Below are 26,008 nucleotides of genomic sequence, written 5' to 3' on the forward strand. Positions count from 1 at the left end.
ACTTACATTGTGTGCGCTACAGGAAGCATAGATGAGGCTTTGAATCTAGATTAGTCTTCATGTATAGTTCCTGAAAAATCCCTTTACATTTTATAAATCCTACTGAAGAATTTTAGCTTTAAATATTCCATGACGAGTTTTAGGGATACTTCCATATGAAGCATCTTTGATTTCATTTTAGCTTTTAATGTTTCCATAAATGGCTCTGAATGATAGGAAGTACCGACGTGTCCCTGGGCATTCTTTTTATCCTTACCAGTGCCTTCTAACTATTTAAGTCTCAGGTTCATTATGAGCATTAAAACTGTAAACTAGGTCAAGAAATATGATAGTGTCAATATCAGGGTTGTAAGGGGGATTAGATAGAAATTGTCAAAAAGCAATTTCATTGCCAGCTTAAAAGTAAATCACCTTCTCTGTACCCAGAGATAAATATTAATTGCATCAACTCTACTTAAATATAATACTTCCTGGCATCTTTTTTTTTTTTTCAGCTTAGTTTAAGGTCTATTCTTAGGCTACAGTTTTTTCAATTTTAGCCAAAATATAAGGGGAAATGGTTTAAAAAGGAAATTTAAAATAATCTTTGCTTCTAAAGACTAGAAAATCATAACCACTCAGTTGGAAATGCATTGTAAATTTCTCTAATTAATTCCAGTTTATATTTTTTAGTGCATATAAAGTGAAAATTTTATAAATATTTTAATAAATAATGTTTATGTTTAATCTTTTATTCAGCCACTCAAATAATTTTGGAAATAAGCAAGTTGTAAATAATAAAAGAATTCTTTTTTTATAACAGCAGTAAGTTTAAAATTAGGTTTTTGATCCAAATGCAATGCTCAACGTATAGAAAAATAAAGTTGCCAGTTTATGGCTATTTGCTGCCATAAATGCAGGCATGAGGACCAATACACCAAATGTTTCAACGGCCTTTTTGGACTAAGGTAGCCAAATGTTACAATTTACTGTGGTAGGCACTGAAGGTAAGAAAAATGAATAAGACATTCTTTGCCCATGATTAGTGGAAACTGTCCTCTTATCACAAGTATAGAAGTTCTCATAAAATTTAAGAAACAGAATAACAAAAAATCCTGTCTGGTTCTTATCTTTCTAGATATAACAACAACTTTAAGATAAAAAATAAAATAAAATTAAGTGACATGTGGACAGCAAGCTGTGTGGATGAAGTGGGAGAAGGCAACACCAATGCCCTGAAATCCTTTGTCTTAGGCTGGCCCACAGTGAACTTCGTGGCCACTTTCAGGTGAGAACCATAGCTTGTCCTGTATTCACATGGGTTAGCTACTGTGAAATACAGTCAGCTATGTAATTTCTAGGATGGAGAGAAAAAAGGTTAATGCAGTTTTGTTCCCCTAATTTTTTAAAGAAAAATATTTTATTCTGATTGATCTGTTCTATTTTGTCAATAAGTTCACTTGTATTCTGAAGCCAATAACTCATCTTTTGGCACACCCCCAATAAAGACACCTGTATGCCTTATGTTTCTCCCAAAGAGTTTTTTTATTAAAATATGTGAAATGTAATGGTAAATATTGAGAACTCTTGGAATCATTTACCTTGGTTTGAGCTGTGATTTTTAAAGGGGCTACTGAAACACCTCAAAGACCATAGAAGAGGAATAGAGTGGTCAGAGCTCTAGGAGCCCCCCTCTCCAACATCCCCTTCCCTCATGTTTAGGTATTTTCTTTGTATATTGAGCTTTCAAGTTGGCTTTTTAAACCACTGAAACAGACCTTTTACTGAAAACAATTTTATAAAATACCCCAATTAAGCTTGAATAACTGGTTTACACTCCCAAATTTCTTAAAAACTAGTTTTTAATTATAGAAATAAATTTAATGTCATGAAATAATGTGTTTCCTAAATTGCTTTCTATAGAGATGTGACAATCAAAAGCAAATTTATGACTCAAGGAGTGAAAGTCAGTTTCCTAAGACTCACTCCTTGGCTGGGATGGAGTTGGAGAATGTACAAATAGAGAATCTTTGTGCTCTTATCTGAACATGCTGATTGGTACTTTTTAGTTCAGAGTGAGCATACCAAAACTCAAACTTATGATTTTGAACGATTGTGCCCTCAAGTCCAATATTTGTTTTACACTTAAAATAGCTGGTCTTTATTTCATGCACACGTTTTTCTTTCTACTTCTCTTCTCACTACCATCAAACTCCTCAGGCACCATCCTAAATCCAGATAACTAAATGTTTTAAGCTGTTAATCTTCTAATAAAGGAAAGGCATGCCATTAAATTCTATTATGCACTATTGGCCTACCACAAGATATTAAGAACTTATTTGGAAGAAACAAGTATTTGTATCATTCTCTGCATATCTTCTTTTCCATGACAGACTTCTCTAGATATTATCAATTCCAATTATTTAATCTTAGAGTTTACAGCTGAAAGGAAGCGATTTCAAGTGAGGGGTGGGACTACATGATGTCTTTAATCAAGGAGTTTCCATAAAACTTTTTTAAGAAGAAGGGAAAATGTAGAAACAAGTTTTGCATACACTGTAATTCCTCAAAAAGTATAGTACTTTAACTGAATGATTAACATCACTAGTGATGTTGTGTGAATATCATCTATGCTTTGATAGAATGTAATGAGGAGCAATTCACTTCTGTGGTATTTCTCCCCCAAACCCATAACCCCAGTCTAATCCTGAGAAAAATATCAGACAAGCCCAAATTGAGGGATGTTCTGTGGGGTTACCTGACCAGTAAGCCTCAAAATTGTCAAGGTCAGAAAAAAAAAACAACCAGGAAAAGACACAAAAAAGGTCACTAAGGAGACATAATAACTAAATGCTATGTGGAATGCATCCTAGAATAGAAAAAGGACATTAGTGGAAAAACTGGTGAAATCTGAATAATCAATAGTTTAGTTAATGGTAATGCACCAATATTGGTTTCTTAGTTTGACAAATGTGCCATGATAATGTAAGAGGATAACATTAGAGGAAACTAAAACTGGGTGTGAGGTATACAGGGATTCTCTGTACTCAATCTTTGTAACTTTTCTGAAAATCTAAAATTATTTCAAAATTAAAGATTACTCTTAAAAAAAGTAGTGTTGAAGAGTTCGGACTCTGGTATGGCAGAGTGACGTATTAACAGACTGACCACTCTATAGATAACAACTGTAAACTCTGAACAAAACACAAACAGCAACTCCCTGAAGGTTCTGGAAAGTGAACAAAAGTTGGCAGATTTTGGAGAAGAATTGAAACTTTTTAAAATTTTATTATTTATTTATATTTGGCTGTGTTGGGTCTTCATTGCTGCACATGGACTTTCTCTAGTTGCAGCAAGTGGGGACTACTCTTGTTGCAGAGCGCAGGCTCTAGGCGCATGGGCTTGCCCAGTAATTGTGGCTCACGGGCTCTAGAGCACAGGCTCAGTAGTTGTGGCACACGAGCTTAGTTGCTCCATGGCAAGTAAGATCTTCCTGGACCAGGGCTCTAACCCGTGTCCCTTGCATTGGGGGGTGGATTCTTAACCACTGTGCCATCAGGGAAGCACCAGCACTGAGCAAGTTTTCTGTTTTTAAGGCATTATTAGCCTGAGGAAAGGCTGCAGTCAAATCATGGTGCAGAGCAACTAAACTGACGAAAACCCAGTCTTTCTGGGCTGAAACACCAAAGTACAGAGTCTGGGTCAGCCACAGCCACAGGAACGTGAGGGAGGAAATCTCAAAAAGAAGAGTATCAGAAAAAGGAAGCTCCAGATTTTTTGTTTAGACTCTGCCTAAGTCTCTGGCTGAATGCTGAACCACACATGCATGGAACAGACTTTAAAGGAGCTTGAAGCTAAGGCTAAAAGAATTGAACTGAGGTGCTGCTCAACACAGGTGAAATAGAGTTTGCAGCTTGAATCTAATAAAGTTAATTGTCTGTTAAAACAAAAACATCATTATTTTGCAAATATAACAAAACTCAGAGTCTCTAAAACACAACATTTATAATGTGTAGAATGTAATCTAAAATTTTTTAACATATGAAGAAACTGAAAAGGAAAAATATAACAAATAGAAGCCAATCCTGTGATGATCTATTTGTTGGAATTACTGTAAAAGAACTTTAAAGCAGCTCTTATAACTATGCTCAGTAGGTAAAAGGAAAAGCCAATTGAAATGAATGAAAAGATAGGAAATCTCAGCAGAGAAATAGGAAATATTTTTTAAAAGCCAAATGAAAATTCTAGGACTAAAAATTGTATCTTAAATTTTTAAAAATTCCCTCTGTGGCTTTAGTTGCAAAATGGAAATGAAAGAGAAATGGGTCAGTGAAATTGAAGGTATATCAACAGAAATTGTCCACTCTGAGGAAGAGAGGAAAAAAAAGATTTTTTTAATGAAAAATACATCACAGACTTGTAGGAAAACCACAATGTATAACATACATGTAACGGGAATTCCAGAAAGAGGAGAGACTGGGAATGTGGCAGAATAAATAATGGTTTGAAAACCTCCCAGATTTGGTGAAAGACATAAATGTAAGCTCTGTGAACCCTAAATAGGAGTAATGTGAAGAAAACTTCACCTATTCATGTTATAGACAAACTGCTATAAACCAAAGATAAGAGAAAATCATGAAAGCAGCCAGAAAAAAACAACACATTACATATAGTGGAACAACAATTTGCCTCACTGTGGTTTTTTTCATCAGAAATTATGGCTGTTTCAGAGGTCAGTGAAATGACATCTTTAAAGTGTTTAAAGAAGACTCATTAGATTGATCAAGATGGCAGAGTAGGAGGATGTGGAACTTACCTCCCCCCACGAACACATCAAAAATACATCTGTGTGTGGAATAATTCTCACTGAAAACTAACTGGAAACTGGCAGAAAGACTTCTGTACAACCAAGGCTGTAAGAAAGATCCACACGTAATCAGATAGGAAGGGAAGAAAAGTGATCAGGCTGGGACCTTGCCACTGGGAGGGGACTCAGAGGAAAAGGGAGATTACACAGGCAGAGACCTGCCCTGGGGAGTGAGCAGTTCAAGCCACAGATTGGGCATTCCACTCCTGGCGTCCTACACAGGGGAGACGAACCCCCTTGGCGGGTTGGAGGACTGCTGGAATTAACAGGAGGGCTGTGGAAAACTTAGACTCTGCTTGCACACCCATACCCAGAAACACACACACACACACACACACACACACACACACACATACACAAACACACAAGCTGGCTTGCCCCTGAGGCAGGTTGGAGAGGGCCGATAAAGGATCACTCTAGTGCCTGCCAGTTTCCTGTGACCATCTCAGTGTGCTCCTCGGCTCTGGCAGAGTGAATGCTCAAGCCCCGCTTACTCCATGTTGCAACTCCCCACTGGAGCGAGGGCTGCTATGACTAAAGACAGAGCTTGGACCACCAAAGGCAACTTGGTCCTGGGGTGGCATCTGGGTGGGGTGGCAGTGTCTATTGTTGGTACTTACTTAAGTAGTGCATCAGAAGCAGCCCAGAACTCTATATAACAGCCAGTCCACCACTGCTCATGCCCCAATATATGGAGAGAGTTCACATGGACCCCACTTGCCCTGCAGTACAGCTCCCCAGTGAGGTGGAGAGGAGGGAGAAGGACAAAGGGAACTTGGACCCAAGGCTGCCTATGAGCAGATTAAGGAAAACAATTGCAGATTCCTGCACAGGCAGCAGATTAGAGACAGCTCAGATATCTGTCTGAGGCCAACATTAGCCAAGAGCCAACACAGGACCCCCTTGCATCAGCACTGCCACCTCTGGAGCAAGGGTTGCAGTGCTTGAAGAATTGAAAGCACACACTTAACGGGAACAGAGCCAGCTCAGGACTGAATCTCAGGGCTTCTGCTGCAGCAACTTGAGACCCACTGAGCAGAGAGGAAGTTCTGCCTCACATGTAGCTTCAGCTCTAGCCTATCCATCTCCAGCCACACCCACTACCAAGGCTATAGCTGCCAACACACACTGAGGAAAAATGTAACTTGTATCCACATCAAATCCAGCTCTCCCACCAAAGGCACCAGGCACACACAGTCTGTATAGAGATGCTCCCACATAAGTACACCAGTTCAAGAATATCATACGTAAGTGTTTCACCAAAATTCATAGAGGCAGAGAATGTTAAGCAAAATGAAAAGGCAGAGGAACCGGTTTCAACTGAAATAAGAGAAAACCCCTGAGAGAAATAAATAATGAAGCAAACAATGTATCAGACAAAGAATTCAAAACGTTTATAATAAAAGTATTAGCTGGATTAGGGAAAAATAAATGAACACTGAAAAATTTTAACAAGAATCTAGAAAATATGAAAAGACCCAGTTAGAAATGAAGAATTCAATAACCAAAATAAAAAACACACTAAAAGGAATAGCAGACTATGTGACCTGGAAGATAGAATAATAAAAATTACCAGATAAGAACAGAAAAAAATTTTAATGAGAAAAGTTTAAAAGATCTCTGGGATAACATTAAGCTTACCAACATTCACATTATAGGAGTCCCAGAAGGAAAAGAGAGGAAGAAAGGGATTGAAAATATATTTCATGAAATTATGGCTGAAAACTTCCCAAACCTGAAGAGAGCAACAGATACCCAGGTACAGGAAGCACAGAGGATCCCAAACAGGACAGGAAGGAGTGACGTGATGTATTCAAAGCGCTGAAAGGGAAAATCTTTCAACCTATGATACTCTACCCAGCAAGATTATCATCTGGAGTCTTAGGAGCGATAAAGGACTTCACAGAAGGCAAAAACTGAAAGAATTCATCAGTACTAAACCTACCCTAAAATAAATGTTAAAGGGTTTTCTCTAAGTGGAAAATAAGTAAGAATCTATAGGAAAGGGAAAATTCCACTAGGAAAGGCAAATAATACTAAGAACTGAGGATCAACCGCTTAAGTAAGCTAGTATGAAAATAAAAAGAAAAATTTGTAAAAGTAGCCATAACCACAATAAACAGTTAAGGGATAAACATGAAAATGTAAAATATGACATCAAAAACACAAAATGTAGGAGGGGGAGTAAAAAATATAGATCTTTTAGGTTGTATTTGAACTTAAATGACTACAATTTAAAATAAGTAGATGTAGTTGTAGGTCAACATATATGAACCCAATGGTCACCACAAATCAAAAACCTACCATAGATACTCAAAAACTAAAAGGAACACAAGCATACTACTAAAGAAAATCATAAAACCACAAGGGAAGAAACAGAAAGAGAAGAAACGACAAGAGAAGAACTACAAAAACTACAAAAAACAACCAGAAAACAAGTAATAAAATGGCAATAAGTACATACCTATTAATAATTACCTTAAATGTCAATGGACTAAATGCTCCAATCAATAGACATATCTGGCTGATTGGATTTTAAAAAAAAAAAGCAAGACCCACCTGTATGCTGCCTACAAGAGACTCACTTCTCAACTAAAGACACACACAGACTGAAAGTGAAGGCATGGGAAAATATATTTCATACAAGTGGAAAAGACAAGAAAGCTGGAATCTCAATACTCATAGCAGACAAAATAGATTTTTTAAAAGTGTATAACAATAGACAAAAAAGGGCATTATTTTATGATAAAGGGATCAATAAAAGAAGAGTATATATACTCATTAACATATATGCATCCAATACAGGAGCACCTAAACATGTAAAGCAAATATTAAAAGACATAAAGGGAGAAACTGACAGTAATATAATAATAGTAGGGGATGTCAACACCACACTTACATCAATGGACAGATCATCCAGATAGAAAATAATTAAGGCAACAGTGGTCTTAAATGGCATAATATACCAGATGGACTTAATAGATAGCTATGGCACACTCCAACCAAAACGAGCAGAATACACATTCTTTTCAAGTGTACATGGAACATTCTCCAGGATAGATCACATACTAGGCCAGAAAACATGTGTCAGCAAATTTAACAGGATAGAAATTATATCAAGCATCTTTTCCAATAACAACTAGAAAACAATTACAGAAAGAAAAATGTGAAAAACACAAATACTTGGAGACTAAACAACATGCTACTGAAGAGCCAATGGGACAATGCTAAAATCAAAGAAGAAATAAGAAAATACCTTGAGAAAAATGAAAATGGAAACACAACACTCCAAAATCTATAGGATGCAGCAAAAGCAGTTCTAAGAGGGACGCTTATAGCAATACAGGCCTTTCTCAAGTAACAAGAAAAATCTCAAAAACCTAACCTACCATTTAAAGGAAGAGAAAGAAAAGAACAAAGAAAGCTAAAAGTCAGCAGAAGGAAGGAAATAGTAAGGAACAGAAAGGAAACAAATAAAATAGAGACCAAAAAAAAAAAAAAATAGAAAACACCAACGAAACCAAGAGCTGGTTTTTTGAAAAGATAAACAAAATCAATAAACCTTTAGTTAGGCTCACCAAGAAAAGGGAGAGGACCCAAAGAAACAAAATAAGAAATGAAAGAGAAGAAATAACAACTAATACTACAGAGATACAAAAATCATAAAAGAACTCTGTGAACAGTTGTCCAACAAATTGGCAGCCTAGAAGAAATAGACAGATGTCTAAAAATATACAACCTGCTAACAGTGTATCAAGAGGAAACAGACAATTTGAACAGACTGATCACTAGTACTGAAATTGAATTTGTAATTTAAAAAAAACCTACTAGCAAACAAAAGTCCAGGACCAGATGGCTTCACAGGAAAATTCTACCAAATATATAAAGAAGAGCTAATTCCTATCCTTCTCAAACTATCCCAAAAAATTGAAGAGGAGGGGGCACTCCCAGACTCATTCTATGAGGCCACCATTACCCTGATACCAAAACCAGGCAAAGACACTACAAAAAAAGAAAATTACAGGCCAATATTTTTGATGAATATACATGCAAAAATCCGTAACAAAATATTAGCAAATGGAATCCAACAGTATATAGAATCATACACCATGATGAAGTGGGATTTATTCCAGGGACACAAGGATGCTTCAGCATTTGCAAATCAATCAGTATGATATACCACATTAACAGATGGAAGGATAAAAATCACATCATCATCTCAATAGATGCAGAAAAAGCATTTGAAAAAATTCAACATCCATTCATGATAAAAACCCTCATCAAAGTTGGATTAGAGGAACATATCTCAACATAATAAAGAGCATTATGATAAACCCAGAGTTAACATCATATCCAATGGTGAAAAACTGTTTTTCCTCTAAATTCAGGAACAAGACAAGGGTGCTCACTCTCACCACTTTTATTTAACATAGTATTGGAAGTCTGTGCCACAGCAGTCAGACAAGAAAAAGATATGAAAGACATCCAAAGTGGAAGAGAAGAAGTAAAACTGTCACTATGCTGATGGCCTGGTACTATGGATAGAAAACCCTAAAGTCTCCACCCAAAACTATTAGAACTAATAAATGAATTCAGCAAAGTTACAAGATATGAGCTTAATATACATAAATCTGTTGCTTTTCTATACACTAATACTGAACTATCAGAAAGAGAAAGCAAGAAAACAATCCCGTTTAAAATCACATCAAAAAGAATAAAATGCCTAGGAATAAACTTAACCAGGGAGGTGAAAGACATATACACTGAAAACTATGAAACAGTGAAGGAAATTGAAGATGATACAGAGAAATGGAAAGATATCCCATGCTCTTAGATTTGAAGAATTAATATTGTTAAAGTGACCATACTACCCAAAACAATCTACAGATGTATTGCAATCTGTATGAAAATACCCATGACATTTTTCACAGAACTGAACAAATAATCCTAATATTCATATGGAAATACAAAAGACCCTGAATTGCTGAAGCAACCTTTTTGCTGAAGCAAAAAAGGACAAAGCTGGAGGTATCACCCTCACAGACTTCAAACTGTACTACAAAGCTACAATAATCAAAACAGCATGATACTGGCACGAAAACAGATACATAGATCAATGGAATAGAATAGAGAGCCCAGAAATAAACTCACACACCTACAGTCAGTTAATCTACAACAAAGTAGGCAAGAGTATACAATGGAGAAAATAAAGTCTCTTCAATAAATGGTACTAGGAAAACTGGACATCTACATGTAAAACAATGAGATCGGAACATCCCCTCATACTGTATACAAAAATAAAGTCAAAATGGATTAAAGGCCTAAGTGTAAGACCAGAAACCATAAAACTCATAGAAGAAAACATAGGCAGAACACTCTGACATAAACAGTGACAATATTTTTTTAATCTATTTCCTATGGTAAAATAAATAAAAGCAAAAATAAAGAAATGAGCTCTAATTAAACAAAGAGCTTTTGCATAGCAAAGGAGACCACTGACAAAACAAAAAGACAACCTACAGAATGAGAGAAGATATTTGAAAATATGATCAACAAGGGGATAATATCTAAAGTATTTAAACAGCTCGTGCAACCCACTATCAAAAGAAAACAAACACCCAATCCCAAAATAGGCAGAAGACCTGAATAGACATTTTTCCAAAGATGATTTACAGCAGGCACATGAAAAGATGCTCAACACTGCTAATTGTTTGAGAAATGCAAATCAAAACAATAATGAGATATCACCTCACACCTTTCAGAATGGTTGTCATCAACAAGAACACAAATAGCAAATGTTTTCGAGGCTGTGGATAAAAGGGAACCCTTGTACACTGTTGGTGAGAATGTAAATTGGTGCAGCCACTGTGGAAAACAGTATGGAGGGTCTTCAAAAAAAACTAAAAACTACCACAGGATCCAGCAGTTTCACTCCTGGATGTATATACAGAAAAAAAACGAAAACACTAATTCAAAAAGATACATGTACCCAATGTTCATAATGGCATTATTTACAATAGCCAAGATATGGAAGCAACCTGTGTCCATCAACAGATGAATGGATAAAGATGTGGTGTATATTTACATACACACACACACACACACACACACACACACACACAATGGAGTATTACTCAGACATAAAAAAGGATGAAATTCTGCCATCTGCAGCAATGTGAATGGACCTTGAGAATATTATGCTTAGTGATGTATGTCAACAAAAGACAAATACTGTATAATATCACTTATATGTGGAATCTAGAAAGTAAATCAAATGAATGGATATAGAAAAACAGTAACAGACTCAAAGATGCAGAAAACAAAGTAGTGGTTACCAGTGGGGAGAAGGAACGGGGAGGGGCACGTTAGGGGCATGGGATTAAGAGATACAAACTACCCTGTATAAAATAAATAAGCAACAAGGATACATTGAACAGCACAGGGAATTATAATTATTATTTTATAATAACTCTTAATGTAATATAATCTATAAAAATACTGAATCACTATACTGTATACCTCAAATATAATACTGTAATTCAACTATACTTCAGTTTAAAAATTAAATATTTAAAGAAAAAGCTTTCAACCTAGAATACTATATCTAGCAAAAATATCCTTCAAAAAATGTTTTAAACTCTAAGAATTTATCACCAGCAGAACTGTACAAAAAAGTAAATGCTGACAGAAATTTTTCAGCCTGAAGTGAAATGATATGAGAGTGGCTCATATCTTTACCAAGGAGTAAATAATATCAGAAATCATTTATATATCAGGAAATATTAAGAAAATCTAGGGCTTCCCTGGTGGCACAGTGGTTGAGAGTCCGCCTGCCGATGTAGGGGACACAGGTTCGTGCCCCGGTCCGGGAAGATCCCATGTGCCGTGGAGCGGCTGGGCCCGTGAGCCATGGCCCTTGAGCCTGCACGTCCGGAGCCTGTGCTCTGCAGCGGGAGAGGCCACAGCAGTGAGAGGCCCACGTACCGAAAAAAAAAAAAAACAAAAAAAACCTATCTTGAGCCCCCATTTTGCCAGGCTTTTAGGAAATTAAATTTTCTTCTTTACTGGAGCCCCTGTTTTCTTAGGGTAGAACCAGGATATGGGAGACTTCTGTGATATCTTCAAAACAGATGAAAAGTCTGACCTTCAGTCTCTTTGTGGCCACTGCTGACATTATCTCTGCTATGCTCAGAGTTGTTCTTTGACATCCGAGATACTTTGATTCCTTGCCACTTGTGGGCTGCAGGTATCTTAGCTGATGTAAAAACCTTGGTACCTAGGAACAAGCCTCCCCACTTGCTCCTTATAACCATTTCCTCTGGGGACTTTCTGTTTCTTTAGGCACCTCAACTGAATGACATATGGTTCCCAGCTAACTCTTAGGGGTAACAGACCCTATCTCCTCCCAAGTTAGAGGGAATCTTTCCAATCTGTCTTACCCTTTTTCTTTCTCTAAGATATGTGGCTTTCTTCTCTCCTGGCTCTTATCATAGGTGTTTATTAAACTCAGAGCTAACCTTGATTTTGGAGTACTTCCATTTTTAGTTCTGTAAAAATGCCTGAGATGAATAATTACCAAGGAAAGAGAAGTCCTGGATTCTTGCATAGAGCAGGAGATAGGGAAAATACAAGAAGATTACCAAATCAATGTCAATGAATTAACCTGATGCACTTCATAATTTGCTTATTTTAAAGTAATTGTACGCTACATATTCAAACAATGGAACACTATACAGCAATGAGAATGAACAAGCTAAAACCACATGCAGTAATATGGATGTCTCACAAATATAATGTTGAATGAAAGAAGCCAGATACAAAATAGTACATACTATATGGTTACATTTATATAAAGTATCCAAACAAACAAAACTATTCTATTTTGTTAGAAGTCAGTATAGTGGGAACTAGTGCCTGAAAAGGAACACAGGGAGACCTTCCATGGTGGTTTTCTGTTTCATAATCTGTGTGCTAGTCACATGGGTGTGTTCAATTTGTGAAAATTGTTCAAACAGTACATTTAAGCATTGTACAGTTTGTGTCTTACAAGTCAATTAAAAGTTCAAAAAATACTAAGTGTTTAAAGGGGTAATTTTCTTTAGTTGCTTTGAAAAATGTTTTAAGGTCTAAAGAAAACTCATCTATTTTTCAACACAGATTTTTGCTAAATAAGTGTAATATTTGACATAAATGAACCTAAAAAATCTTCTGTTTATGAAAGGAGAAGACATCAAAGATTGTAAGGAGTTGTGAAAGATGAAAATTTGTCAGTGGCAGAAGAGATATAATGCACTTTCTGATTACCAATTCTGGGAAATTGCTTATGGAGAAAATTGCTAGGCTACAAAGAAACAAATTACAGATATTTGTTAAGTATATTTTTCTGGAACAAGAAAATAACTAGGGTTTCCAACTTCTTTGAGAAGATTAGAAACATGATTTTAAAAGCTAATGAGCAATAAGGCCATATAGAAATAAACTTTATTTTTAACTTTAAGAATTAAATGCAGCAGTGACTTCAGCAGTAAAATTAATAATTAATAGTTATTTAGTTGTTAATGAATTGATCTTAATTAGAGGATTATAGTAATTAAGAATAAGTTCTATGAACTCATTGGCTAAATTATAGTTCTGCCATATGTATAGAGAAATAAGTGTTTCTTTTCCTGACAACCAACTGGTTTCTGGGCCAAGATATTTCCATCGATGTGCCAGATTTCTCCTTAACCTCTTTAATCTCAGATGAAGCATATTTTCTATTTGCATGGCACTTAAAACTACAAAAACACTCTGAGATAATTAGCCCAGTTTTACAGATGTGGAAATCAAAGCTTAGCGATTTGCCCATGATGATATATCTTGCATATATTTTTGAAACAAGGTGTTTGGATTCCAAATCAAGTACTCTTTCCACTATCAGGATACCACTTGTAAAAGAGCCATAAAGTAAGAAAGTGGGTCTGTCTTGGATCTGTCCAAGAGGTTTTAATAAAACTATGCTTAACTGTGTAGTTCTGCCTAATGGGCATTTTCACTTCAGGGTTCTTCAGAACACAGTCATGCCAGGGTTGCAGTTGTGTGCACCCACATCAATAACAACAGGTTGTTGATATTTCGCTTGGACTGACAATCTTAATTTGTTAGAAATAAGTATTTTATGTGGTTTAATTTTGTCTCCCATTTTCTTTGATTGTAGTTCTCCAGAACAGAAGGACAGATGGCTCTCTCTCCTTCAGAGGTATTTTTTCCAGTATATATATATAAATCTTTAAGTTGTAGCTGAATGAATTAAATTTTTCTCTGCAGGGATGTGCCCCAAACTATCCCCCTTTGCCTTAGTAGAAATTGTTCATTTGCCTCAAAATAAACTGTTTAGACTGTACACTAGCAACTACTTACTGTAAATAATGTTCTGTTATTACGTGTATTTCTTTCTTACTAGGAAGGAGAACACTGAGGTCTGGTTAGATCATTCTAGACAGAAATTAGTCAGTAATCTCTCCCATCTCTTTCGGTGTCTCCAACCTACCATGTGGAGCTAACAGTTTCCTCAAAGCATGTATTAAGTTTCCATACATGGAGGTTTTCTGCTGAGGACCTCAAAATTCAATTATTTTCCCTACCTTTGAGCATTAAGACTAAAATGGTCAATTGAGATTCATCTCTTATTCCCATAGTCCTTCCCTGCTCTCCCTTCCCAAGCATGGAGACGACCAAGATATATACTGCACTGGAGAGCTCAATGAGAAATAAAAGGACATTGTTTTGGTTTGCTCTAGTAAAGTATTATGTATGCTCCTGTACTTATCACTAAGTTTCTGGGACTGTCCAGAGAAGGTAGGGAAGCTTTGAGGATAAAACACCATCCAGAGGTGCCTTAACCTGACTGTACTTCTCAAGCCTCAGTTGAAATGGATCTCCTCTTCTTTTTTGTGCCCATGCCTAATGTCCTGAGAATCTTTTAAAATTCTCTTCCAACCCATAATGTAATCTGACTTTGCTGAGTCTCTCCATCTGTCTTTTTAAAAATAGCATATAAGTATATTGAAAATATTAGCAAAATAGATTGATTTAAAAATAAGCCATTGGCAAAATCCATCTGACTCAGTGTTGTTTTGGGTTGTTGTTGCATTTGATTAGATACATCAATCTAGAGAAAGAGAAGGACTACCCGAAGAGCATTCCCCTCAAAATCTTCGCCAAGGACATTGGGAATTGTGCCTATGTAAGTGTTTCTAAGCCAGAAAATTAAATTCCAAGTCCCTGCATAAGGCAGAACACCGTGGATAAAAAGAGAGACAGGCAGGCAGACAGACAGTCTGTGTATGTGCTGTGGAAGGTAGGCATTTAGAAACACCATTATGAGAAAGTGCATTTCCTGGGGTATCTGTGTATCTTTGTTCATATGAAAAGTAACCCTAGAGAAAATGAAGCAAGAGAAATTCATATTAATTACAGTATTTAACATTTACACTTGGAAAGAATATTGCCTGTCAGATGTCTCTTTCCTCCCTCTGGCATTAATGTTTCTCTGGATCCTTTCAGTAGCAGCTGCAGAGGCTTGTAGTAAAGACATTTCCACAAGGAGATATTTCCTATTAGTATTAAGCAAGTTTTTCCAACTTGTCACTTCTTAAGTAGAGAGTGGGTTTTGGAAAGTTCTTCATTCTTTGAGTTTTTAAGTATTGAATTCCTCAGGTTAATGAATGGATGAGCTGGGAAAGATAACATTTTTAATGGATCAGCATATTCTACCTCATGGTTTTTATCATTTTGGTCAATAAAAATTAAGTTTGTTTAGCACTAGTTATTGTGCGGAATTTTATGGCTGAAATATCATGCCAAGATGTTATTAATGATACACAAAATGGAAATGAATATTTTTATGATACTGTGGTTTGCCACACTTCATAGCAGCCCTAGATCACACAGGATAGTTTTGTGTGTGGAAAAATATGTAGTACAAAACAGTTATGTTTTGGGCAAAAGTCATACAAATGTTCTGACATGAGTGCTAGATGTCATTGCCTGAGGGAAATGCTCAAATGTGTATGCTATGAGACTACAGACATCTTCTGTAGCAAAGTAAAGAGGAAAAAAGCACCACTGTTTTTCTGCCAGCTTTGATTCAGTTGTTATGGCAGTTGGTTACATTCAGGATTTTCATGGAAAAACCCTTGAATTTTTTCCAACACTTTCAGTGTATGGGAAGTGTGTGCTTGAGAAAGGACTGGTTTTGGAAAAGAAGATGAGATTTGGTTGAATTGGGTGCTCTGTTTTATCACTAGTACCCTGGTTAAAGTCCATGATGATATGACACACTGTCCTTTGCTCTCTGAAGTTGTTTTGTGGCAAGAGTCTCCTTTCAGGGAGCCCTGCTTGCAGAGTGATTCCCCCCAAATAGCAGTGCATGTATGAGAAGCATTCTTTATCCTTGGCCTCTGATTATGCACAACCTGTTAGTGAATTCTGCTAATATGGGAAAACAAATAGCCACATTCTCAGTTTTGTCTCTTTATTTTATTTGTTTACTAGGCAAAGAACACTTATCTGCTAAAATTCATTTGTTTTGTCTACCCGAGAGACATGCAGGAAAAAAAAAACACATCCTATAATTATTATTTTGAACATATATACCTAATATTAAGAAAAATCATTATCTTAGAAACCAGGTACATTGGGAGTGATTATTAGTATCACAGGATAGATCCTTCACTTTACAAAAGACTTTATAGAGTGTGTCTTTAAATTAAATGAAAGGGTTTTCAGACTCAAAAGAAAAAAGCAGAAGCCTTTCGTTGTATTCTATCTCAACTTAAAGCCCAGTATGTAAAACATCTCTGCCATTCTGGTAGAAGACAAACACTGAGCCTTCCCTGTTCATTTCTGAGATACTTTTGCTTAATCCTTGGAGCTATAAGGAACACCATTTGAAATCAGTTAACAAACTTGAGGCAATTTGTCATGTTAAGTAGTAGGCTTACAGAGAATAAATACTGTAATGGAGAGATAAGTGATGCGTTATCAGTAGATTTCACTTAGCTTTATTTTTAGATCATTTTGTTTCCATTTATGTTACTTATTTGTGCCATTTAAGCCTTATCAGGGACACAGCACTAATTGCTTATTTATCCAATAATTATACTATGTAAAATCTACCCTATGTGCATAGTAAATATTTCTTTTTTTAATTTTTATTTTATATTGGAGTATAGTTGATTAACAATGTTGTGTTAGTTTCAGATGTACAGCAAAGTGATTCAGTTACACAGTACATATACATGTGTCTATACTTTTTCAAATTCTTTTCTCGTTCAGGTTATTACAGAGTATTGAACAGAGTTCCTTGTGCTATACAGTAGGTCCTTGTTGGTTATCTATTTTAAATAGAGCAGTGTGTACATGTCAATCCTAAACTCCTAATATTTCTTTTTTGATAGCATAGCATTGTCTTATATTTAAATAATGTCTATTTAGAGTTCAGTGAACTCTATAGATATCTCGGAATCTCGTTAATTCCATTTCTCTTTCTTGTGAACTCTTTATTTTTAGATAGTAATTTCTCAATGTGGTTTAGCATTTAGCATAGGGCTATTATAGATACCCTATTCAGTGGCAGAGTTGGTAACAGAATTGAGCTTTCTAAAATTTTCAATTTGTTTGCTAGGCCCATTGGTTTTAAGGCCTCTAAAGATTTCAACAACGAAAATCTCAGCAGCCACAGTGCCTGACGTACAGAAAGTGCTCAATAAATAGTGGGGTTTTTTTAAAGATGTCTTTTGTAACCATTTCTTACTCTGATTTTACCTGAACTGACTTTACCATACAAAGAAATGAAAACCCACACTGTGAAAACAGTACTCAGAAAGAAATAGAAAGTAATCTAATGCTCTCCCTTTTTTACTGCACAATGCTTAATGGAAATAGTCATGGACATGATGCAGAGGACCAACCTCACTGATTATTTTTGTTTGTTTGATTGGGAGGGTGGTCCTGTCTCTCTGAAATATATTTGTTCTTTTTATTTCTGGCTTAAGTTCTTATATTTTTGAGTCATATATTCTTTATTTTAAGAGGAAGAGATGTTTTATTAAAAGGCATAATATGGAATGAAAGTAAATTATCAAGGGTTTGTGTTCAACTTAAGTTGTGCTTTACTCTGTCAACACTTGAAATCAGGATTTGCCTGTGGATAATCACTTGACAATAATTATTTGTTCACCTGTTTTAAAATTCTTTATTTATAGCTATATTTCTTATTTCTTTTTTTTCCACAGTCTAAAACTATAACAGTAACGAATTCAGATACAGCAAATGAAGTTATCAACATGTCACTGCCAATGCTAGGGATAACTGTAAGTTACTCTGCTAGATATTAATTAAAAACAAACTTTGATACTTTGATTCTTATAAATATTATCCCTTCCATCATAAGACAGCTGATTATTAGAGATACCAGTCATATTTTGTCCCCAGAAATGTAGAAAATAAGGACAGTAGTTTTTTATTCTTTTTGAGGGTTTTGTTTTGTTTTGTTTTGTTTGTTTGTTGGCTTCTCGCGTTGCGGAGCACAGGCTCTGGACGCGCAGGCTCAGCGGCCATGGCTCACGGGCGTAGCCGCTCCACGGCATGTGGGATCTTCCCGGACCGGGGCACGAACCCGCGTCCCCTGCATCGGCAGGCGGACTCTCAACCACTGCGCTACCAGGGAAGCCCTGTTTTGTTTTGTTTTTAATTGAAGTGTAGTTGAATTACAACATTGTTGGGTTGGCCAAAAAGTGTGTTTGGTTTTTTTAAGTAACATCGTATGGTAAAACCCAAACTAACATTTTGGCCAACCTAATAGTTTCAGGTGTACAACATAGTGATTTGATGTTTTTATAGATTATACTGCATATAAAGTTACTATAAAATATTGGCTACGGGGCTTCCCTGGTGACGCAGTGGTTGAGGGTCCGCCTGCCGATGCAGGGGACACGGGTTCGTGCCCCGGTCCGGGAAGATCCCACATGCCGCGGAGCGGCTGGGCCTGTGAGCCATGGCCGCTGGGCCTGCATGGCCGGAGCCCGTACTCCGCAACGGGAGAAGCCACAACAGTGAGAGGCCCGCGTACCGCCAAAAAATATATATATATATAGGCTATATTCCCTGTGCTGTACATTACATCCATGTATCTTATTTATTTTATACCTAGTAGTTTATACCTCATAATCCCCTTCACCTATCTTGCCCTTCCTCCTACCCTACAACTCATTGGTAACACTAGTTCTCTGTATGTCTGTTTCTGTTTTGTTATATCTGTTTGTTTGTTTTATTTTTTAGAATCTACATATAAATGAATATATACAGTATTTGTCTTTCTCTAATCTATCCATGTTGTTGCAAATGACAGAATTTTCATTCTTATTTATGGCTGAGTAGTATTCCACTATACACACACACACACACACACACACACACACAAATACACACACACACCACATATTCTTCATCCATTTATCTGTTGACCGACACTTGGGTTGCTTCAATATCTTGGATATTATAAATAATGCCACTGTGAACATTGGGGTGTGTGTGTCTTTTCAAATTAGTGTTTTTGTTTTCTTTGGATATAGTCCCAGGAGTGGAATGGCTGGATCTTATGGTAATTCTATTTTTAGTTTTTTGAGGAACCTCCATACTATTTTCCACAGGGGCTGTACCAATTTACATTCTCACCAACAGTGTACAAAGGTTCCCTTTTATCTACATTCTTGAAAATATTTGTTACTTGTGGTTGTTTTGATGATAGCCATTCTTAAAGGTGTGAGGTAATATCTCATTGTTTTGATTTGCATTTCTCTGATAATTAGCGATGTTGAGCACCTTTTCATGTGCCTATTAGCTAGCCATCTATAAGTCATCTTTGGAAAAATATCTATCCATGTCTTCTGCCATTTTGGGATTGGATTGTTTGTTTTTTTGATATTGAGTTGTATGAGCTGTTTAAACATTTTGAATATTAACCCCTTGTCGGTCATATCATTTGCAAATATCTTCTCCCATTCTGTAGGTTGTCTTCTTGTTTTGTCAGTGGTCTCCTTTGCTATGTAAAATCTTTTACTTTAATTAGGTCTCATTTCTTTATTTTTGCTTTTATTTGATTTGCCTTGGAAGATAGATGCAAAAAAAATATTGTTACTGTTTATGTCAAAAAGTGTTCTATAAAGATGTTAAATAAAAAAAAAGTGTTCTGCCTGTGTTCTCTTCTAGGAGTTTTATGGTTTCCAGTCTTAACATTTAGGCCTTTAATCCATTTTGACTTTATTTTTGTACATGGTAGGGGAAATATTCTAATTTCAGTTTTTATGTGCAGCTGTCTGGTTTTCCCAATACCACTATTGAAGAGACTTTATTTTCTCCATTGTATATTTTTTCCTACTTTGTTGTAGATTAATTGACCATATTCATGTGGGTTTACTTCTGGGTTCTCTATTCTGTTACATTGTGTCTGTTTTTGTGCCAGTATCATACTGTTTTGATTACTGTAGCTTTGTAGTATCATTTGAAGCTAGGGAGCATGATACCTCCAGCTTTGTTCTTTCTTCTCAAGAATGCTTTGGCTATTTGGGGTCTTTCATGGTTCCATACAAATTTTAGGATAATTTGTTCTAGTTCTGTGAAAAATGTCATGGGTATTTTGATAGGGATTGTATTAAATGTCAGTTGCTTTAGGTAGTATGGACATTTTAACAATATTAATCCTTCCAATCAGTGAACATGAGTTATCTTTCCATTTATTTGCCTTATGTTTGGTTTCTTTTATTAATGTTTTATAATTTTCAGAGTACAGGTCTTTTGCCTAGGACAGTAAAGTCTTAATATTAGCTTAATATTGAGTGCTCTTCTTCCACTCCCATTTTATAACCTGTGTGAACTGAAAAGCATAATAAAATTAGACTATAATTTTAGAGAGATAATAATATGCATTTTAATTTTATATGCTATTCATATACAGTTAGGGAGTTTTTTGGCATAAAATTCTTCTTTCAACCTCCTTCCCCCCTTCTCACTTGTCACTATATGACTATTCTTTCCCTATCTCCTCTCCTGGTTCTTCCTCCTTACCTAATTATTCACTTATCCCAAGAGTCCCATCCAGTCTTAGGATGATGAATTCTGAAGGATCTGCTCTACAGTAGAATTTTTACATAAAGAACATATAGCTAATAACCATATTCACTAGCTGCAGGTCCAGAGGATAAGGTAGATGGTACCTCCTATTGAATCTGTAAATTTAAAAGTAAGCTTTGAATTAGATCATGGATTTAAAGATTTTTAGTATGGACACCTCATTTTCCCCAGTTTTGCTTTTAGCTTCTGCTTCTTTCTGTTTCATGGGGCAATGATGAGTTTTCGAAATTTTATTAATAGGGAAGATTGGAATGTTTGAGGATGAGGTAGGGAAAAAGGATCAGAAAGTTCTCATGTCCTCCCTACCAGTATATAAAAACCACACAGTAGGTACTTGTATTAAAGGGAATGACTTTCAGAAGGATGGAACTAAAGGAAGAACTTGAACCAACACCATTTCTTGAGTGAAATTCTCTTTAAGTATGAAAACATGGTGTTACTAAGATGTGACATAACATATATGTAAGATATGCCATAGTCTTAACTGTATTTCAGATTGCTTTTACACATTGCTATTATAAGCCCTAAGAACTCAGGGCAACCACAATTTAGAATAATAGATCTGATTTATTTTAGTGAAATTTAATAATATATTTAAGATGTAAATAAATATATATGCACTGAATAAAGCAGGCACCTCTGCATTGATTTCTAAGCTTATATAATTATACATTGGAAGAGAATGAGTAGTTTAAGGGAAGGAAGAGAGATTAATTAATGACATGACTCATTTTCTTATTTATGCTTTCCTTTTGGATAAAGTGATCAATCTCATCATACCACAAATATTTCTGCTCAATATAGTTAGGAATTGAGGCTGTTTGGTTGTACTGTTCTAAGGGATTATTAAGGTGTTTTCAGACACTACCAAAAAAAAAATGATCATTGTTAGATTGCTCTTCCTGTTTGCAATACAAATTTTCTGACTAGGGGATAGTGAAGGAAGTGACAGAGTAGGGGAGGGTATTGGGAGGGGTAATCTCCTAGCCAGGACCCTCCATTATAAGGTCAGGGTCCTGATTTTTAATCAGAAGATAAAGGCAAGAATATTAAATATTATCAGTCTGTTGTAATTTCATTTAAAACATTTTTGCTTTATCTTCTAGAGGATACAGCAAAGTCTGTATAATTTAGTATTATTTCTTTCAAGTGGGAGTTTCAGTATTGCTGGGTTGTAGTTCTGCTAGTGAACAGTTTCATTGTTCCCCATAACTGAGCCTATTCTCTAGACAGAATTCTTGTCCTTTCTGTCCCTAGGCCTGGACTTGCCCAAAATAAAGCCAGTGTGGATTGTGCCAGCTACCTGTCTCCTCTCCTCAAAGCCCGTTGGTCATTCTTCTTCCGCTCAGAAGCAGCTAAGCTAATAATCAGCCTTTGAGACTTTACTTTTTCATCACAGACACAGCAGTGTAGTGGCTTTCTGGATAACAAGGTTGTCTTCGCAGGGACATGTTGGAGATTAAGTCCAATATTCTCTGAGAAGTTTAGAGATAGCAGAAGGCAGGACTCTGAAGAAGATAGATTTACCTTTTAGAAAACCAGGAAGTTTCTGCTTACTTGTAAAAAGGCATATATATGATTTCATATTCTGTGGGCTACCCATAATAGTGAGGGCCTGATTCTATTGCAGTTCATGGATCCCTAGTCATCCCTAGGGAAAAAGGGCAGGGTTCCTTAGTCCTCTGTTGGGGATTAGAGAGGGAGAGATGGTTTGTAGGAATCAGCACTGCCATCTTCAAAGGCCATATCCACCCCCATGAACCTGAAAAGCATTTATATTGTCTCTGTTCTTTCTTTTTTGCAAAACATAAAATTGCCAAAAAAATAAGTATCCTCATTCATTTACCAAATGTGAAAGAATTATTGTTAATTCTTTTATCTCCAAGGGCTCTGAGAGAGAGTACCAGTTATGGGTCAATTCTGGCAAAGAAGAGGCACCATACCCACTTATTGGTAAGTTTCTATGAAAATATAAGATAGGATTGATTGTGTTTTAATTATAATTCTAAATGTCTCAGAGAATTGGTCATATGGTCCTAAATTTCAATACTATTAAATATTAATCTTCTATAATATTCATATATTAATTTAATAAATATCAAATATTTCCTGTGTGCCAGACAAATAATATCTCTTCATTCAAGAAGCTAATGGTATAGTTGGGAAGAGAAATGTAAATTTTCTTCTTTTTTTTTCACTTTACAGAAGCACTATCTTGTCAACCTTTTTAATTTTTTTTCCAAAATAAAGCAATAAGTATTGGTATTCCTTTTTCCCTATATATTTATTTTTCATATTTAGTTTTTGAATTCTCTGTTCCCTTTCCTACCTACTACTTGTCTCTATGGAAGACTATCTATAATCCAATCATGCCTCAATCTATCAATATCAGTGAGTATTTAACACCTGCCCTGTGCCCAGCACTTTCCTAGCCATCATAAAGACAATGAAATTAAACCATTTAGATTCTTAGTCATCACTGACTAACTTAGCAATAACTACTACTTTACTAACTACTTTGCTACTTCTGTAGCCAAATTTTCCAGCATTTGTTTTGAAGAATTATTGGTAAATAGGTTACATCTTCACCTTATTTAAATCATTTAGCTAAAAAATATTCTTGATCAGTGAGGCCCTTCAGTGTGGTTAACAGAAATAAGCCAATTACAATAAGGGACAGTATCTGTAGGAGATCTTGAGATGATGACATTGATGATTGATGGTGATGATGATGATTTCTGTTAATAATTTTTAAATGCTTACTATGCTGCCAGAATTGGGCAAAGCATATCATATGAGTTATCTCATGGAATCCTTTCATTTACCTGTGAGATCACTACTGTGTAATTCAGGTTTCAAATAATCTGAATAATCTAAAACCAAACTGTTCTATGAAATGTATATTCTCAGACTGAAAGTAAAGCAAGTCATTGTGCACATGGCTGGGGACAAAATTCACTGCATTTCCAGTTTCTTAATGTTGTCATTTTTGTAAAAGTCAATGAGCAACAATTAAAGCTGTGTTTAAAAACCGAATGAGTACATAAAATAATTGTTTTAATAAAATATATTAATTTAATTAAAACTATATAGATGGTAACTCTCAGACTTAAACAGCTTCAAGCTCTTTTCTAACTCTCACTAAAAAAATACATGGGACACGGGACATGATTGTTACTTAGCAACAATTCTCCATTACATATTTTAACATGCCTTGTAAACTTCAGTTGTAGATTAGCTATTGGCTATTTTGATAAATTGATTTTGCTTTATTGCTGTCGTAGAAGTCCTTTTTTTGCCTTAATCCCTGAAAGTTGCTGTAGTACTTGATGTTAATGGAACATTGACATTGTATGCCTATGCCAGATGGAAAGGAAATGGAAGAGTTCACTGAATTACATTCAGTGATAAATCAGGAATAGAAGAGAATTTACCCTGTTTAAAATGTAAACTAAGTCTATGGCATAATGGTACGTGAGGATTAATTTAAAAAATAGAATTACTTAAGAGTACTAAAGAGCAAAACATCATGTTGCAGTCAGATGTCCAGGTTTTAGTTTTTCTAGTTTGAAAATTCCTTTTTGAATCTTGTCTCTTTTTCTGATACCCTGCAGTCTTCCTTCTAATTATTGCTTATGAATAACAACCTCAGAGGACAGTAGTGGGAGGGAAGCGTAAATCAAACAAACCAGTCCTAATGAGTCTTGAGTAACTCTAATTATATAACTAGTAAACAGTATAAAATGTCTTTTTCAGAAAGATATCTTGTGTTGAATAATAGTAATAATAGTGATGCTTGAAATATGTAGTTTTCTGCCCTTATTATTTAAATAATATTAACTACTAATGTTTACTTATTTGAGCCTTATAATGCTGTGTGATAGGTAGGGTAAATATTTTAAATCAGAGGTCAAGGATTGGCTGAAGATTTGCAGATATAGTTAGTGTCAAAGGAGAAACTAGAATACCTTTAAATACTCTCAGATGTGAACATAGGAAAAGTCAACATTATGCAACTTAAAGACAATCTGTGCATTCCCAAACAAGATATTCTTTAAAGATTTTTTTTCCTCTTTGATTTTTTTTTCTCCCCTCTCCAAAAAAAAAAGAGACTACTCTGGTTGGGCTGCTGCATTATGCACTGGTCTCCAACTGTAAGAGTGTGCATGGTGATGATTAAGTCAAAAAAAGGATTCTTTATACCAAAAGTCCCAGGAGCAAATTGCAGTACATTCCAGTATGTAGCACACACGCTCTTGGTGTCAGTCAGCCTAAAGTCTATGTTTAGATTTTTTCTCTGTGTAGGGCATGAATATCCCTATGGAATTAAAATGAGCCATCTTCGAGACACTACACTCCTGACGCAGGGATCAAAGGATTCCCCCACACCTTCCAACTTCCAAGAGCCCTTCCTCATGGAACAGCTGCCCCGAGAGATGCAATGCCAGTTCATCCTGAAGCCCAGCCGCCTGGCTGTGGCCCAGCAGCTGAGTGGTGAGTTTTCTCCTCTCTCATAGAGCCTTTTTTTAGCAAAACTTTTCATTCCTGAAAGCAAAGTTTTCAAAGTTCTTTGCCTTTGTACAGACAAAGACCCAAACTTCCAGCCAGATGAAGTATTTTTTCTTTTGAATTTGCTAAGTGTTTTGAAAGGAAAGATGGAGTTTTAGAAGATGGTTTTATAAATCAGCAGTAGGAGTGACTGACTTATAATCAGCAGTTACTGACTGCAGTAGAGTCTGTTCCTTCTTTCTTCACTATTCTTTCCCCTTTAACCTATGCCCACTGCAGAGTCAAAGGCACCAGGCAGTGCTGCAGGTGCTTCAATGATTTCTTTGTACTGTAATACATTGCATTGTGTGTTCCCCCTAAATGGTCACATTGTAAAAAGGAGGCTGTCAGTGATGGGTGTCAGGAGACTGATGCCCTACCTGGATCCTGGTACTGGTAAGTATGTTAAGATTAAGACGATTTCCACAGAAGTCTCTCCTT

General features: G+C 35.9%; 1 protein-coding gene across 1 annotated transcript in view; it reads left to right on the top strand.

Annotated features, from left to right (window-relative positions):
- Positions 1 to 26,008, top strand: part of ARHGAP20 (Rho GTPase activating protein 20) — a 146,828-nt gene that overhangs the window by 93,441 nt on the left and 27,379 nt on the right. Inside the window, exons 4-9 of the mRNA XM_019941924.3 lie at positions 1,118 to 1,267; positions 14,043 to 14,084; positions 14,987 to 15,071; positions 18,124 to 18,201; positions 22,906 to 22,972; positions 25,325 to 25,513. Of these exons, the coding sequence (XP_019797483.1) occupies positions 1,118 to 1,267; positions 14,043 to 14,084; positions 14,987 to 15,071; positions 18,124 to 18,201; positions 22,906 to 22,972; positions 25,325 to 25,513 (611 nt within the window). The remainder of the gene's footprint in view (positions 1 to 1,117; positions 1,268 to 14,042; positions 14,085 to 14,986; positions 15,072 to 18,123; positions 18,202 to 22,905; positions 22,973 to 25,324; positions 25,514 to 26,008) is intronic.

Source organism: Tursiops truncatus, chromosome 8, assembly GCF_011762595.2.
Source record: "Tursiops truncatus isolate mTurTru1 chromosome 8, mTurTru1.mat.Y, whole genome shotgun sequence".
NCBI classification, from domain to species: Eukaryota; Metazoa; Chordata; class Mammalia; order Artiodactyla; family Delphinidae; genus Tursiops; species Tursiops truncatus.